Source organism: Colletotrichum jinshuiense, chromosome 1 (assembly GCF_051148585.1).
Source record: "Colletotrichum jinshuiense chromosome 1, complete sequence".
NCBI classification, from domain to species: Eukaryota; Fungi; Ascomycota; class Sordariomycetes; order Glomerellales; family Glomerellaceae; genus Colletotrichum; species Colletotrichum jinshuiense.
Genome location: NC_139302.1, coordinates 1,129,853 through 1,146,272, shown reverse-complemented (window position 1 = coordinate 1,146,272; position 16,420 = coordinate 1,129,853). Strand labels below are relative to the sequence as shown.

At 50.9% G+C, this 16,420-nt stretch overlaps 5 protein-coding genes across 5 annotated transcripts; 1 reads left to right on the top strand and 4 right to left on the bottom strand.

Annotated features, from left to right (window-relative positions):
• Positions 1–1,154: 1,154 nt before the first annotated feature.
• On the top strand, positions 1,155–2,865 carry EsH8_I_000310 (uncharacterized protein; the record flags this gene model as incomplete). Its single annotated transcript, XM_083267723.1, has 4 exons — positions 1,155–1,363; positions 1,420–1,483; positions 1,541–2,709; positions 2,763–2,865. The coding sequence occupies 4 exons, from the start codon at positions 1,155–1,157 to the stop codon at positions 2,863–2,865; spliced, it is 1,545 nt and encodes a 514-aa protein (XP_083118161.1).
• Positions 2,866–6,491: 3,626 nt separating this feature from the next.
• Positions 6,492–8,815, bottom strand: EsH8_I_000309 (M3 family metallopeptidase; the record flags this gene model as incomplete). Its single annotated transcript, XM_083267722.1, has 3 exons — positions 6,492–6,687; positions 6,751–7,421; positions 7,490–8,815. The coding sequence occupies 3 exons, from the start codon at positions 8,813–8,815 to the stop codon at positions 6,492–6,494; spliced, it is 2,193 nt and encodes a 730-aa protein (XP_083118160.1).
• Positions 8,816–9,828: 1,013 nt separating this feature from the next.
• EsH8_I_000308 (uncharacterized protein) lies at positions 9,829–11,808 on the bottom strand (the record flags this gene model as incomplete). The annotated part of the gene is made up of 4 exons (XM_083267721.1): positions 9,829–10,713; positions 10,777–11,220; positions 11,276–11,666; positions 11,747–11,808. 4 exons carry the CDS (start codon positions 11,806–11,808, stop codon positions 9,829–9,831), a joined length of 1,782 nt encoding a protein of 593 aa, XP_083118159.1.
• A 935-nt stretch (positions 11,809–12,743) lies between these two features.
• Positions 12,744–14,306, bottom strand: EsH8_I_000307 (uncharacterized protein; the record flags this gene model as incomplete). The annotated part of the gene is made up of 2 exons (XM_083267720.1): positions 12,744–13,692; positions 13,744–14,306. The coding sequence occupies 2 exons, from the start codon at positions 14,304–14,306 to the stop codon at positions 12,744–12,746; spliced, it is 1,512 nt and encodes a 503-aa protein (XP_083118158.1).
• A 971-nt stretch (positions 14,307–15,277) lies between these two features.
• Positions 15,278–16,246, bottom strand: EsH8_I_000306 (SDR family oxidoreductase; the record flags this gene model as incomplete). The annotated part of the gene is made up of 1 exon (XM_083267719.1): positions 15,278–16,246. One exon carries the CDS (start codon positions 16,244–16,246, stop codon positions 15,278–15,280), a length of 969 nt encoding a protein of 322 aa, XP_083118157.1.
• Positions 16,247–16,420: the final 174 nt, after the last annotated feature.

Genomic DNA, 16,420 nt, shown 5'->3' with positions numbered 1-16,420 from the left:
TGCCTTCTCCATAGTCTCAACTTCATTCTTTGTAAGCAAGAACCAGGTATGTCTGAGAGCAAACAGGAGTATGTTCTATGGACTCTGCTGTACATGGTGCAGAGCAGCGGCTTAAGGACAATATTGTTGGCAGGAAAAGCCGACGAGTTGCCGAATGCTCGCCGGAGTCCAGAGTTCCGGATAGTGCTCATCTGTACTGTCTCGAACGTTCTCTTCTGCAGGTCCTTCTTCTGAGCCTTTGCAAACGAGGTTGGACGGAAAATATGACCGGACCACCCATGCTGCTTTATCATACTGCGGGAAATATGCTATCTTTTTGACCGGTTGAATACCCGGCAAGGAAGAAGACCTTGATCTGCAATCGAGGGACTTAACTTATCTTTCACACGGCTTCTCATTCGGTATCCGTTACCGGGGTTCTAAACAGTTACTAGTGCGATAAGTGCGTCACCTAGCTTGCGCAACAATGGGCCACGACGTACGCTCGGTATTCAAATTGAAGGAAACATGTCCAAGGACCCACATAGTACTAATTCTAAAGACAGAAGCTGGTCTCCAGACATTGGCTTAGACCCACCTTTGGATTCACCACCGTGCCTCCGGGCAACCGGCCCGGACACCTCCGGGCGAAAACCCGGCGTTTTCTTCCTGCACCTTCCGTCTTAGCCGATCATCAGTTGTTGGGCTGAGCTGAACAGCTGCAATCACTGTCATTTCATCTCGGATAAACGGCATCTGCGCTGATCTGTGCAATTCCCCGCTGGACCGTTCGTTCCATTCGGCACTTCAGTAGGCAAGGGCGATTCCCCGCAATCTGTATGTCACTACAAGATCCCGTCACAAAGGATGCGATAGTCCGACGACGGCGATCCACAATACGTTGGTCTTTGCGGGCGATGGGCAAAGAGATAGGTCTTAGCAGGGACTCTATACCGGTCATTGCCGGGAGATGGGTTTGCAACTGGCAATAAAAGCTCAATCTGTGTCTGAATTCGTTAAACAGACCACCCAAAATCAACTGCGTAGAGTTCTTCAAGATGCGGCTGTCAACTAACTATTTACTAGCGCTAGGCTTGTTCAGCTTTCCGGGCCTTATACAACAAGTAGGTGCGGTGGAGTTGAAAGGGTTTGCACAAGACTTGTTCGATCAATCTATGCAATTCCTTGACAAAATTTACGACCCAGTGGCTGGTTATCTTTACTTCTTCTACTATCCCCTGGCGGCAGGGAAGCATGAGACCCGATCATCTGTCTGGTATGCGTCAGGTCTCTTGCAACGCAATACTGGTGACGATGTGGAGCAAGCTATCAAGATCATCAAAAATGTCATAGGGGACCAGAAGAAGAACCCTGAAGATCAATGGTAAGTGTTGCTTTCCGAATCTCATCTCGCCAACGAATATTCACAAGATTTAACAGGTACGGAGACTACACCGTGTACCCGGAAGAGCCTACTGTTGGCACTCCGGCGTATCCCAAAAATGTTCGTGATTTACCTAGTTATCGTTTGAACCAAAGTTTCTCCTGACACAATTTGCAGATTTACAACTCATGGGATCCTAATTGGCGAGGGTTCATCGGCACGACTCTTATTGTGATTTACGAAGAGTTCAAACAACTTCTGCCTAACGATGTTCAAGAGCTTATTCTTGAGAGCATGTACAACAATACAATCGGCGACAGCTACCGCGTTGGTGGAGTTGACGACGACAATCTTTATCCATCCTACAGCAATCCTTCCATCATGCGTGCCATCGCAACGGGCTGGACAGGCCGCGCCCTCAACGACTCCAACATGACCGCGGCCGGCGAGCTTTACGCCCAAGAGATTTTGGATCTGTTCAACCTTAACGATACCCTCTCCGAGTTCAATAGCCCCACGTATGCGGGCGTCAGCATTTACGGTTTAACTCTTTGGGCGAAGTATATGCCAGCCGATTCGTCTGTGATGGGGCAGAATGGCGCACGCATGATCAAGGCCATTTGGGAAACAATTGGAAACATGTACAATGCGAATCTTCGAAATGTCGCAGGACCATGGGACAGAACTTATGGCTTTGACATGAACCAGTATGTCGCCATTCTCAATATCTACATCTGGTCTCTCGTCGGCAAGGAGAAAGCCCCTGGAATCGCGCAAACATGGAGCATGGCACACGCGGACGACTTCGAGTACGCGCCGCTCATCTCTGTCTTGGCACCTTTTCATGACGCTATCGTGCCCTCAGAAGTTGTGGAAAAGCTCAGCGCATTCCCGGGTGAACATATGTACGAGACCGCTGCGTTCTCGCCCCCACACGATGCGGTTCTCCGCAATGTGACGGCTTGGCTATCAGGTAATCTGACCATCGGCGCCGAGTCGTATGACGAGGACACCCTTGGGGGACCACGACAAGATCCTCTTCAATGGTCTCCTGCTGTGATACAGTGGTCCAGACATGACGGGAATGTCGGGTTTGCTGTTCTGCATGGCACAGAAGAGGCCATGGATGTGGAAGTTAGTCCTGGACAGCTAAGTTTATCCTACCCTCGCGGTAACTCGACGAGTGTCTTCACCTTTCTTGTCAACTCCAACCCATTGGGCGACAAACGAGACATTGCCGGTTTCGAGGACGTCGTGGGAATCCATGTGAACGTCAACGGCACAGTGAAGCAGCAGCCAGAGATCGGCTTCTGCGGACTCGTTGGCGGCACTTGCTCTATCATTCAGTGAGTTTGGGAGATAAGTCATTTCTTCTACTGACGGCGCTGACATTCAAAAGTGGTTTCGAATTCTGGAATGTTACATATGTGATGCCAGTAAACTCGACTGAGACTCCAACGATCCACCTCGACATCAAGTCAGCTATCGAATCAGAGGCCTGAGATATCGATAAAGTATCTCTAGAGGCCAGCGTTAGGAGAATCTTAATAGACCGTTCATGGCATATGGTCGTATGAAAAGGATTCAGTGCCATCATGAAACAGTGTGGATTACACATGGCCTTGTTCGTTGACCAGCCTTGTTCCATCACGGTCACGGTCGCCATGATATGTTTTCTCTTCTTGTACTTTCAATTTATTTTCTCTTCGTCTTTCCAAAGATGAGGTAGAGATTATCTCCTGGACTTCGGAAGGGTTGCCAGGTGTTAAGGGCCGAGCGAAGTTACAGTTCAAGACCCGGTACCTTGGCTAATTCCTATATAAGGCCATAGAGTATAATGAAATATTATTCCTGTACATAAGATCTTAGCTTGATCAGTTGGCACTGTAATGGCGTTGTTCCGGGCATAATTGGGATGTCGGCGTCTTATCCGCGATTGCTTGGCGTGGGCGCAACCCATTCTGTCCGCAGAGGTCTTGTCTCTAACTATGGTACCTATAGCGAGAATAGCTATGGTGTTTTCTAAGAGTATTAGGTACGTCCTATCTTAGCATGTACTTTCTGGCTCCTTAAGTAGAGGTCAAAAGTCTTGGGACCACTTCACAATGCGCCACTGTAGAAACCATGGGACCTACAGTTTTTAAAATGCTGTGTCCACTTAGTACAGATAGCAAAGTATACTAAATTCTTAATGTATACTTATTAAAGTAAAATGAAAATACTTCAGTTTATAAGCAGTAGTTTGCTACCTTACAAACAAGTTAGCTGATAAATTTGGTTTATAAAGTGGCCTAGCGCTGACCTTTTCAAGTATCCCCATCAGTTTATCACTCATCGCTTCTCAGCTGAATGCTGTTGTTGCTACTTAGCTGCGCCCTAATGGCCAAAATGCGCAAGTAGAAGCGGATGGAGGAGAGACAGTTAGCTGACTCCGATTCCCCGAGATGCACCGCCGGCTTTTGGTATGTAGCGTGCGGCGACGAGAATTTTCAAGTCTAGCTACCCAGTCCAAAAGTGTGGAGGCGAATTAAAACATCAAAAAGCCAGAGAGATGGAGATTTTTGACCAGACACACTGCTGTGGCCGAGACGATGGTGATGCTGGCCAGAACCATGCTGCTGAGACATTGGCCGTACAACGGTTGAGCAAGATATGCAAGTAGCCAGGGAAGGATATGCTTGGATTACAGGACGACCACTTCACTACATGATAGACGGATACGTCCATAGCCATAGGAGGGAGAAGGCGCAATACATGCTCGATTTCACACTATGCCTATCGCGTAATCTTACAACAGCGATGCTTCACTGCATTTTTAACCACCCAAAAGTCATGAGCTACGTTATGCCACAACGCTTTATTCACTCGGATCTTGCTGCACCAATCATGTGGGATGATGGCAGGTGATAGCGGGTGACCTTCACTGCGATTTTAACCCACCCAAAGGCCTTGAACTGTGCCACACCATATCACTTCTTGGCCGATTAATTCCAACTGAATTGGCATTGAACTGCGCCGCGCTACAGGCTTACATCCGTTCGTGTCTCCTTGGCCAATTATAGTTCAGCAATTCTTCCTAGCTGACGCAGTGAGAGAGGAGGTAGGCTGCTCACTGTGCTGCATTGGATGTATGCGCAGTTACACTAAAGTTAAGTATTGGATCCCAAGCGCTTGAGACTTGACTTACCTGCAGCTCACTGCATTATTAACACACCTAAATGCTTTGAACTGCCCTGCACCACGCCACTTTTCTTGACCTGCTTGCATTCTTTCCTGCCTCTTTAAAGAATTATTGTTCAATAATTCTTCCTAAATAACACAGTGAGAGCAAGAAGGCTGTTCACTGCAATCTCAGACTCACCTGAAGGCTAGCTCTGCCCCACAACAAGCCATTTCCAGCAACGAAGTAACTGTTGGATTACGTGACCAGAATACAGGCGGGCGGTCAGCAGCCAGGCTGCCGGCCGCCGGCCGCGGCAGCGGCCGCAGCAGCGGAGCCCGGAGATTACGTCTCCGGGCTGCCAACAGCTATATCTACACTTCCGCTGCTGCCGCTGCCAACCTTCTACTTTCCCTTCTACATACCGATTTACAGCTTCCGAATATACCATATTGATATTCGGCGAGCTCCAGCCCATACGGGCAGTCCTGTTGTATACAGCAGATACCCTGTGATTCCAACAGTAACCCTCCAAAATACTGTGCTTACGAAGTTCACTGCGTTTTTAACCCACTCAAAGGCCTGGAATGTGCTATATAACACTATATTATAGATTGTATTCTTTTGTGTATACTTGACTAAATAACGTTGGGTAATTCCTCTTGATAGATGCAATAAGAGAGGAAGAAGACACATTATTAACCAACCTGAATGCTTGAACAGCGCTCTATCAAACTATGAAATCGAGACGCTGAGATGGTAAGGTGGCCAGCCAACACACAAAACCAATGCCTGACCTATTATCCATCCTGCGCCGTGCACTCAAGTTTTCGGGCCCTGAGAGTGACTGACTGCTCTCTGTAGGTGGTCTATACTCCCCTGTGCGTCTTCTCGTCAGTTGCGTACTTCTGATCAGATGAACAGGCAGCTGTTACAGCTTTGAGGGGTTTATTGGTACGGGGGTTTGCCTTGTGGAAAGAGGTTGGTGTGTTTGATGACTATTCAGACTGTCTGTATTGGAGTGGCCATGAAAGCCTGCTGCAATCTCTTGTGCAATAGAATCAATTGCCTGCCTGCTGTTGCTTGGTACCCTCCGTCTTTGTGACCTTCGATCATATCTACAGACAAATATATAAAGTAAAACCTGAAGTGCCTACGTATGGATAACTATAGTTGCACATGTTTCCCTTGGTTTGCCATGCCTGCGGCGAAATTGAACCCAGCACCCTAGCCCGTAGGACTTTTTTTTTTTTGAATCGCTTGACTGCCTTTCGTATCTCTTCTCCAGTTATTATCCCAGCAATTACTCTTAACCAATACAGTAAGAGAGGAAGAAGGCTGCATACTGTACTACATAAGACGTACATGCCGTCGAATAAGGTTAATTCGTCAGGTTAAAGTTCCGTAGGACTTTGAATTCACTGCATTATTAACGCACCCAAAGGCTTTAAGCTGCGTCGCATTACAGCACCGCTTTCCTGGCCCGCCTGCATCTTTTCGTGCCTCCATAGCCAATTATCATTTAGAATAGCTTCCCAGCCAATGCAGTGAGAGAGGAAGCAGGCTGTTCACTGCATTTTAAACGTCGCCTGAAGGCTTGAACTGCGCCGCACCAAACTATTTCCTTCGCCAGTTGCATCACCTTTTGTCAACGGCCGTTCGTTTGGTCCCATTTGTTTAGCAAATTCTTCACTGCGTTTTCAACCAACCCAAAGGCCCTGTACTGTGCAAGACCACAACACTTCCTTGCCCATACCATGCTGTTGCATGGCTCCCATGCGACGCCACGCAGGCAGATTCACTGCATTTTTAATCCACCCAAAAGCCTTGAAATGCATCAGAAACCACAACACTATATTCTCCAAATCCCAGATAATCCATCCATCTGCCAACCTGAGTTATGATTTTAGCCCGACAACAAGACATGCCCGATTTCCATACCCTTAATGACATTTACTGCTTGGTTAATCAGACAGCCAACCCCAGATCCTCATGGAACGGCTCCACCCGCGCCTCGCGTCCCAGGAAGTCCGTCAGGGTCTTCATCTCGGGCTGGCTGCCGCCTTTCTCGAGCACGTCGTACCGGTACCTGCGACCTGCCTCGGGGCTCATGGGGTCTGCCTCGAAGACGGTGGAGAAAATGTCCTGCGCGTAGACTTTCGAGCTGTGCAGAGAGTAGTTAGCCAGGTGTCATAATGGTCAGGGGAGGATGCTCAAAAGGACGCACAAGTAGTAGCCGTAAAACCCGGCATCGTACTCGTTCATCAGGTGCCCGATGTTCGTGTACCCGTGTCCCCATTCGTCGCCCTCGCCCAGCACGGACGGGTCGTCGGTCGGCACGATCTCCCTCCGGAGCGTGTTCCACAAGGCTGTGAAGTTCGTCTCCTGGACGGCCTCCTGGCTCGTCGGCTGGTGAGCGGCCATGTCGAACACGCCGATGAACAGCTGGTGCAGGGTGCCCAGGGCCTTGCCCACATGCTTCGTCTTGAGCAGGGCCTCGACCACCGCCTCGGGAATCCTCTCCGCCGGCCGCAGCGTTTCCTGCGCTCCCTCGCCATGCTCGGCCTTGCTGCTCTCCCGCCAGCTCTTGAGGCACTCCTCGGAAAGATAGGAATAGTGCCTGCTCAGGCCCCTCAGCTGCGAGGGCGTCCAGCACCAGTTCTCGAGCATCTGGCTCGGCGCCTCGCCAAAGTCGACGACGGTGCCCATGGGCCCGTGGAAGCGCGCGAACTGCGTGCGGGAGACGAGGTCGTGGATGCCGTGGCCTAGTTCGTGGAAGAGCATCACCACGTCGTCGTGACGGAGGAGGGTCGGGGTTCCCGGGGACGAAGGGGAGGGGAAGTTGCAGATCAAGGCCGTGGAGGGGTAGGTGCGGGTGTTGTCTTTGGAGATAAAGCCCTGCGCACATGGATCAGCATAGGGAAACATCATTCCAAGTAGTGGCTTGGTGTTTGAATGAGACATACCGGGACGAGACTGAAGTTTGAGGGGTTACTATATTTACCGTCACGCTGGTAGAGGTCGAGATAGAGGTACCCCAGAAACCCGCCCCCTTCACTCTCCGAATCCCATGCGGCAAAGACTTGCACGTCTTCGTGCCAGACTATATCATCTCCATTCCCGGTGGGCGACAGCTCGTCTCTGTCTTTGCCAAGAATCTCACGGAAGACCAGGCCGAAAAGGTGCTCAAAGATGCCCAGCATACCGTCGACAGTGGTCTGCAGTGGGAAGTACTCTGAAATTTTGTCGTGGTCCACGGAGTACCCCTCCTGCATGAGCAGGTTGTTGTAAAAGGGGACGTCCCAGACGAAGTACCGCCCGTCAAAGACCTCGCCCCGGCTCTCGACGTCGCGTTTCTTGAGCTGCAGGAGGACCTCTACCTCCTTCTCCCCGCCAGTTCTCACCTTGGACTGCAGGGATGCGAGAAAGGCGTCCACGCGCCGCGGTGTTTCGGCCATCTTGTCCTCGATGCTCAGCGCCGCGTGGGTGGCATACCCCAGCAGCCGCGCCGCCTCGTGCCGGAGGGCCATGACCTCGCGGAAGACGGGGACGTTGGCCGGGCAGCGGTTGTCGTAAGCGAGCCTCACGCGCCTGCGGGTGTCCGGGTTCCTCGCTGCGCGGAGGACCGGGGCCATGTTGCCCGGGATCCCGACGCGCAGCTTGCCCTCGTTTTCGGCCCCCTCCTCGCCCTGGTCGAGACGGGAGAGGGAGGCCGCGGGGTAGCCGTCAAGCTCCTGGGGGCTGAGCCAGACCGACGCGTCCGCCTCGGCGAGGTTCTTGGAGAACTGCGAGGTGAGGGCGGCGATCCTGCTCCGGATCTCCTTAAAGCGGTCGCGCTGGGGTCCTGAGGGGATGCGGAGGCCGTTTTTGACGAACTCCTTGTGCTTTTTGGCGAGGTAGTTGCGGGCCTCCGGGTCCAGGTGCTCGTCGCCGTTGGCGACGGCATGAACGAGCTCGAACACTTGCTCGTTCATGCTGGACTCAACCTCAAAGTCCCGGAGGATGCTGCGGGCTTTGGCCGAGGCATCGCGGACCTCTGGGGAGGGGGAGACGGCGTTGTAGAATAACAAGAGCGTTGATTCTAGCGCGAGGGCGTTTTCTGCGTGGACCAGAGGCAGGAGGACGTTGGCGAAAGTTGCATTGGAGGGTGCCACGGAGGCGGCGATGTTTAGCTGGGCCTGTCGGGACGCCGAAATGAGGCGGCTGATGTCATCGAGGATGAAAGAGGGTGTTGCGGTGAAGATTGGTGGGCTTTGGGGTGGCTTGCGAAATTGTGATGAAGAGCTCGCCATTGTGGGTATTTGCAATTGAAGATCCGATTCTGAAAGTGTCAAAGATTGTTTTGTAGTCGATGGAAACCTTTGTGGATTGAAACGACAGCGATGAGGTAGAATCCCGTTGGTATTTCTACCTCTGAACATCTAGGCAGCTTGTAAGCCGTATAAGCCGTATAAGCCGTGAAATCCGTGAAAGTCGTGCTTGAACTCATTGGCGCAGTACAGAATTCGTCCCAACGAGGAAAGCCGAGATAGGAAGGCCGTTGGCGATGCCAGCATCTGTTTCAGGCTCAGTTGCTGCGCCTTTCAGGTCCCGCAGCTAACATGGTGGGTGGGGGACCTCAAGCACCTAACAGCCTGCAGATGATGTCTTGATACCTTGGAAGAACAGATTGTGTTTGGTGTTTCCCCCGCGGAAGAAACCATAACATCTGCAGAGTCAAGGGGACGCCATGAGAATAGGCACCACCGACGTTGCACGTTGCATGCAGTATCTTAGGCATCTCTCTTAACTGTCAGGGTCGCAACCCCATAGGTTCGCAGGCGATCGCTGCATCCCCGCAGTGGATTGCACCGGGCGTCGATGCCAAGGATGCCCCCGTATTCGGAGGCCAAGGCCCAGGCGCCGTGCAGAGACCCGTTCCCCTCCGGTGCTTCGCGCGGGCACATTTGGCGTCAAGCTCAACGGCACGGCCCCGCCTCACCTTCTTAGGCAACAGAATTGTGCCTTCCAGGATGGCATTAACTGCATTGAATTGTCGGGTGCCTGATTAAACTATGGGCCCTTCGATGGGTCTAGATCTATATATGATAACCGAGTGCTTTTGACTTTGTGCAGTGGTATTATACAAAAGAAATACAAAAAGCTCAAACTAAAATACAAGTCAGACAGACCTTGCGCGTTGGGGAGTTTTGCGTTTTTCCATCAACGTCGGGTACTATGGTAAAAAGAAACCGACATGGATACTGTCGCCGATGGCGAGATACAAGGAAAAGAAAACTTTTTACAGTAGAGCAAGGCCTTGATGTTAAGCCTTTCCCGGTAACGACGTTTCTGATATCCCCCTTTCTGCCAGCCCTCTCTCCCAGAACTCGGACGTTTGCGTCATATTCCGCCTCAGTGTCTTCGCACTGATGTGCTTGGTGTATCGATCAACGACTAGGATGACGAGGAAAATTGCCGCAACTGTGGGCAACGTCGCCGAACTCTTGAGGTACATGAAGATGAACTTCTCCGACGCCGCTCCGGCGGCTAGACCCACAGCCAGCAATGCGGCCACGCCCCGGGTCGTGACGGCCGCCTTGTCAAAGACGTTGAGAGGCCGGTCGGTATGTCTGGTGATGAGGATGAAAATGGCGAAGAAGGCGACAACAAAAAGGAACGAGGACCAGTAGTAGATGTAAACCGTCGAGTATGCCGGGTGGGCGATGTCGTCGGGATCTTCGTCCCCGGACGAGCTGACGCCGTTGTACGACTCGAAAAGGACGCCGAGAACGCGCTTTGTCACCTTCTCGAAGGCCGGGGGGAGGAACATGTAGTCGTCGCTGGTGGTATTTCCGGGCGAGCAGATGTCGGACGTGTTGCCGAGCTTGTAGATCTCCTGGTAGATGCCGGGGATCATGTTCCGCGTCTCGGCGCTGTCGGGCATCTTGAGGCCCTCGAACGATGTGATTATCGAGTTGGTGAGGTTGCGGCCGTCCTCGGTTCTGGTGACGCAGGCGCTGCGCATGTCGTTGAAGAAGTCGCCGTAGTAGCTGAGGACTTGCCATGCAAGGGCGATTTGCTGGGATCCCTCGACGACGCCGATCATGCCGAGGTGAAAGGGGAAGTGGAGGACGGCCCATAGCTGCTGGCGGACCGTGCCGAATTTGCATTCCGGGGGGTTATCGAAGTAGAGCATCCAGCAGAACATCTGCGGCGGTGGTTAGCAAGGTAAACTTTGCGGAAGGGCCGGATGGAAGGGGGGGTGGCGCACCAGGATGAAAACGATGCAGCCGATAACGAGGCAGGCGTCAAGCCGCAGCCCCGTTTGCCCCATGATAATTCCGACGGTCTTGGTAGCGCCAATGGCACCCTCTCCGATGATGACCAGGGTGAAAAGACCCATTCTCTCCGTCAAGTGAGTGTGCTTGAAGCTCAGATTTCTCCAAAATGACGATATACCTAAAGTTATAGCGGCTTCTATGGCGAGGATGATGTACCAGACGTAATAGATGCCCAGGCCGTTCCCGGACTCGGGTGAGAAAGCCGGCGTCATAGAATAAAAGGCTCCGCCGGAGAGGAGAAACAGCGTTATCGTGAGGGCGAGGGGCCATGTAAAGGCTCTGGATTTCTTTTGGAGAAAGTGCAGGGCGACAGAGTACTGCGCGACGAGCATCAGACGGCTCGCGAAGAGAATATTGCAGAGCAGCTGGAAGTTCTGGAAGCACGTCAGCCCTATTTCCCCCCGGAAAAAGAAAAGGTTAGAAGCATACCGCATTATTGTGCTCCTTCGTTCCGGGGCTGAACGACGACCCCACCAACGCGAATCCGACAAAGAGCAAGAACTGGATGATCTTGCACATTCGCTCGTACCCGGAGTCGACGGAAAACCGGACATCGTGCAGCGTTATCTGGAACCACGTGAACCAAATGATGGCGAAGAAGCCAAGGTAGGCCGCAAGACTGCCGAGGTTGGTGATGGAGTGCGTCTGAGTGAAAGTCTCAAGGTTCGCGACGAAGAAGAGGTCGGAGAAGAGCTCGATGGTGTTGGCATTGTGCCGCACGAAGAGACGGATCTCGCCCGTGTCTTCGTCGGCGGAGGATACTGGGGATTCGATCCACGTCAGAGGCGCGATTTTCTCCTCTTGAAGGTAGTCCAGGCCCCTGGAAGTAAGTTAGCCGCATGATGCAGGATGACATCGAAATTTTGTGGGCGAGGTGAGGGCCGGTTTGCGCGTACTTACCAGCTAATTGATGAACTGTCAGAGTCGACCCGGCGCACCTGGCTGCTCGGGAGCTTCGCCATGGTCGGCGGCGGTGATGGACAGCGTTGGACGCCTCACGGGATGAGTTGGCGGGATATTTCTTGCGAGTCCGAGAAGAGACTTGTGAGTGCGAAATGCGAGGAGGGAACAGGACTGGTTAACATGGACTGGAATCGCCGGATGAGTACCGGAGGGGTACCGGCTCAGCCCTGTGGTCCGTGGTCCCGCCCGTATCGGTCACTCCATTCAAGACCATTTTGAAAACCAGGCTAGCGAGTCATCTTCATTGAGAATTGCCGTTTACCGTAGGGGAACTGGAGGACATTGGTTGTGTTTTATGTTAAGGTTCCAGTCTAACCTAGCATCGACCCACAAATGGTGTCGACCTTTCGCTCTCGGTCTCGGTATCGGCAGGTTCAGGGGTTCCCAGGTGGCAATTTCAAGAGAAACGCCAAACTGACTGTCTATTAATAAACCGCATGTTATACCGAACGCCTGCGCCGGCCGACGTTGCTAAAAATCTAGCCAAGATTAAACAAGCTTTCGAACCAGACAATTCGAGAATCAGAAAAATAAAAGACATAACGTTTCGACCAGAAAACGAGTCTAGGGTTTTGAGCCTCATTGCAGGAGAGTGAAACGGCAGCGGGCGGTTGGCAGCGTAGTGGAAGTTAATAGTGGGTTCTTATGGGGTTTTCGTGGGTTTTTCGTCAAGTGCCAACTACCCCAGTGGGTTTAGGAAGTTGGTTATGGAAAATTAGGTGCCAGTTGATTTGAGACCTATAGTCAAAGATCAGTCTGTTAGGTAGATGCAATACAATTAAGGTGCGTGGAATAGTGTGACTCTTAGTGGAGTTTAGCATACTAGGATACAGACGTATTAATGTGGCCTAAAACATTCACCTGCTCTCATACCTTCATTCAAGTGCCCCATTGATTGTTTGACCTGAGAACTTATCCAGCTTGGACTACAACGTTAACCGCCTCCGGAGGAGCCGCCAGCTCCTGTAGATAAAAAATCCTTCCCATTGGGTTTGTCAACTTTATTTCTGATTGTATTTCTCCGAGTGATCTGCCTTGCCGCACGACGAGTCCCTTGCGATAGCTCAGAGGCCTCTTCCGCTCGGGCCGTTTCCATTTGAGATTTTCCGAGTACAAACCCTTGGTCAACTAGATTAGACCCGCCTTCCACATATGTGAAAAAGGCAGGCCATACAGCTACTACGAAATCATTGGCCGACAAACTGGAGCTATTCTCTGTTGAATGTGTGGCATTATTGTTAGAAACCGGTTGGCCACCACGCGCCTTCTGTGGTGGGGTTGATTTCTCTGTTTGAGGTAGCCTAAGCATTTTCCAGTTGTCCCTTTCGTAAGGCTGGAAGACGAGCTCGGTTTCAATGAGTTCTGCTGAATGCTGCAGTTCCGTCCACTCAAGGCACGTTTTTTGACATAGTTCTTCCAGTGCAGATTTGAATTGCTCTTGTTTGCCACGTGAAAGCACGTCACCAATACAATCAAAAACATTACTGACGACGTTTCCTGCTCTCTGTGAGGCATTCTTCTTTTGGTTGTCGGGCAGAGCTCCCATTAGAACTGAACGGAGATGTTTCCCTTTTTTGTAGTCTTCATCTGCAAGCTGAAACAGAAGACCAGAAAGCTCGTTGTCGTTCTCCGGCAAATATATAGGCCGAAAGACATGTTCAGCCAAGGCTGAGGCAAGAATAGCAAGAGATGCAGCGACTCGCATATTCTTTGCGGCGGGAGAGTTCGAAGACGGAACAGGTATGGCTCGGACGATGGAGTTGTGATTGCGTATTTTATCCCAGCGTGAGGATTCGGCCAAAGCCTCGCTATCGAGATCGTTGCCAAAGTGCTTTTGCATCAGAGAATACGCGGGGTCAAAAATAGCACGTAATTTTTGTTTACTACCTGGGCTGTTAACATGACTGCGAACCACGAATCGAGATGACACTTGCATATTCTCCGGTGATAGCCGTTGACATTTGAACATGAAGCTCTCTAGCTCCATTAGCCGAGTTTTGTTGGCACCCAATTCCAGTTTTGTTTTTTCCAACTCCACTCGAGCCTCCTTTTCGGCCTTCTTGGCTTTCGCCGTGCTCGAAGTCTCTTGCTTCAGAGACTCTTGAAGTGTGCTTACTTCCAACCCCTTCTTATTAAGCTTTTTTTGTTGGTCTGATATCCCTTCACTTGTTGCACGAAGCTCGTCTTCTTTGTCCTTCAATTTAGCCTCGGTCTCGCTGAGCGTTTTCGCCAAGTCAGCCGCATTCTTCGTAGCGCGTTCGAGCTCGGAGACCTTCGCTGCAGTACGGGCGCCTTCTGTTTCGACTTGTCCCTGGAGTTGTGCCACCCTGTTCACGCTTTCGTTAAAGGCTGTACTGAGGCTGGCATTTCGAACTCGTAGGTTTGCGTTTTCCTCGACTAAAGCGTGCACATGTCCGAAGGAAGGATCCGTGGATACAGCTTGAAACAGCTTGATGAATTCTTCTACAGCCTGAACTGAAAGCGGCTTCGAGGACATGTTGAATGATGGATTGAATTCCAACCCGAATACAGAAGGAATTGAGTTGGGTGGAGAAGAAGGGAGAAGTAATTCTGCCGGTGGTGCTGGGTTGTTCGGGTTATTTGTCCTACGCACATTAAAAAGAGCCTTTTCGGGTCACTTTTTTCATCTGGGTTTATCTTCCCCACATAAGCCAAGCCGATATGGTGCCAAAATCAGGCTTGCAGTTCCTGCGGTTGGTTCGCCTGATATTGAATTATAGGCAAGGAAGGATCCACGTCTTCCGACAGCCTTACGGTTCGCGGGGGGGGAAGCTTTCATAGAATCGGTAGTTTGTCTCCGATCAATCAACGTAAGTGTTGCCCCTCCATGTTCGTCGCTTGAAATCAAGGCATCAAATCAAATTCTAACGGCAACAGGATCGTCCACGTGTGGTTTGCGTGTCGTGCATGGTGGCCTGATTTGCGCCAACATCACACATGTACTTTGATTTACACACTGAATAGATTCTAAATGAGGCGAGCGAGACGCAGGTTGGCATGACGCTGCTGTGCAGATAGATAAGGGACTATGTTCTAATACATCCGTTTAAAGGCTAGGTAGTAGCAAAGGAATGGGTTGGATCGAGATGGAGATTCGTGACGGGGTTTCATCCCGTAATCGCTCTGGAAGGTACTTAGCATTGGGTCCCGTTCGATCACCGACGCCAGGACAGTAAATTACCTCAACTTCGTCGCATTTCATTATGTTTCACACCGGAATCTTTCAGCAGACTCTGCGCCAATATACCGCGAGCATTTACCCTTTGCCTTTGAGTAATTTCTCTTGAATGCATTCCTTGCCCAAAGGTTTTGCAAAGTTGTATGTCCACAATAGGCATAAAGCTAGTTCTCATATCATCCGGAGATGTAGAACGAAAGCATGTCAAAAATATGTAATAATTGAATGCACAAAAAAGACATCACGGATCTTGCCTCCTTGTTATTTGTTTAGTTACCCAACCAGAGTTTGCCTGTATCCCCCACAAATCGGACATAATCCTCTGGTTCCTTGCCAAGAAGATCCACCTGGAGCTTGTATTCCTTTTCGCTCATGGCAAACCCCCTAGCCTCAAATTGCTCATACATCAACCTCATATCCCTCCCCCATGCTGGGCCTACAAACTCGCTCACGTGAGCCTCGAATGTTTCGAGACTCTCTGGATCACTTCCAGCCGCCTTGATTTCCTTGCCAAGACTTTTCGACCAAAGGCCGGCAATGTCAGAGTTGGTGTACGTTTGCAAAGATCCTATCATGAACTTTTGGCCGTTGTATTTGCGGCCTTGGTCCTTGAGGGCATTGTGGGCGGCTAGAGCTATGTCGGCAGGGTCGACTCTCGATACACCTTTTGAGCCAAGTGGTTCGTCAAAGAAGGAGTCTTCGAGCATGGACTTTTTTGATCGAAGGTCATTGTCGAAAAAGAGACTCGGACCAAGAACCGTATGGGTGAAATTGTTGCTGGGCATACCATACTGAAGCTTGCCCTCGAGAATGTACTTGACAGCGACGTGGGCAGCGCCTACGTGTTGAAGTTGACCCGAGTTTTCGGTGGAGAGCGAATAGTCGCCACATCCCGAAATGTAGACGAGGTGCTTGACTGATGCCGACTTTCTCATGGCATCAAAGATATTCAGCGTGGTGAACAGCTCATCCGATCCCGTCAAACACAGAAGGACAGAAGTGACAGAGTGTTTGGAGAGGATTGACTGGAACCATCGAGGATCCCGAATGTCCCCTTCTTCAACCACAATTTGATCCCTAGAGCCGGAATTCAAACGGCCGAGAAACTTTGCTGAGCTTGAGGTAGGAACAATGATCTTAGGCTTGGTGGGATCCTCGAGCAGACGAGGGATCAGTCTCGAGCCAATGTTTCCACTGCCGGCGGTGACAAGGATGACTTGTTGTTCTGTGTTTTGCATTTTGACGGAATGTAACGTTAATTCGCTTCGTATATATTATTTCAAAAAGGGATGTGAAAGGAAAAGAACGGAAAGAATGATTATGTCCAAAGATTTCCGGTGCTTATAAACAAACCCATTTCAGTAGCGGCATCACGACCTTCACGTTAATCATCTGCCCCGCGGAGAATCCAC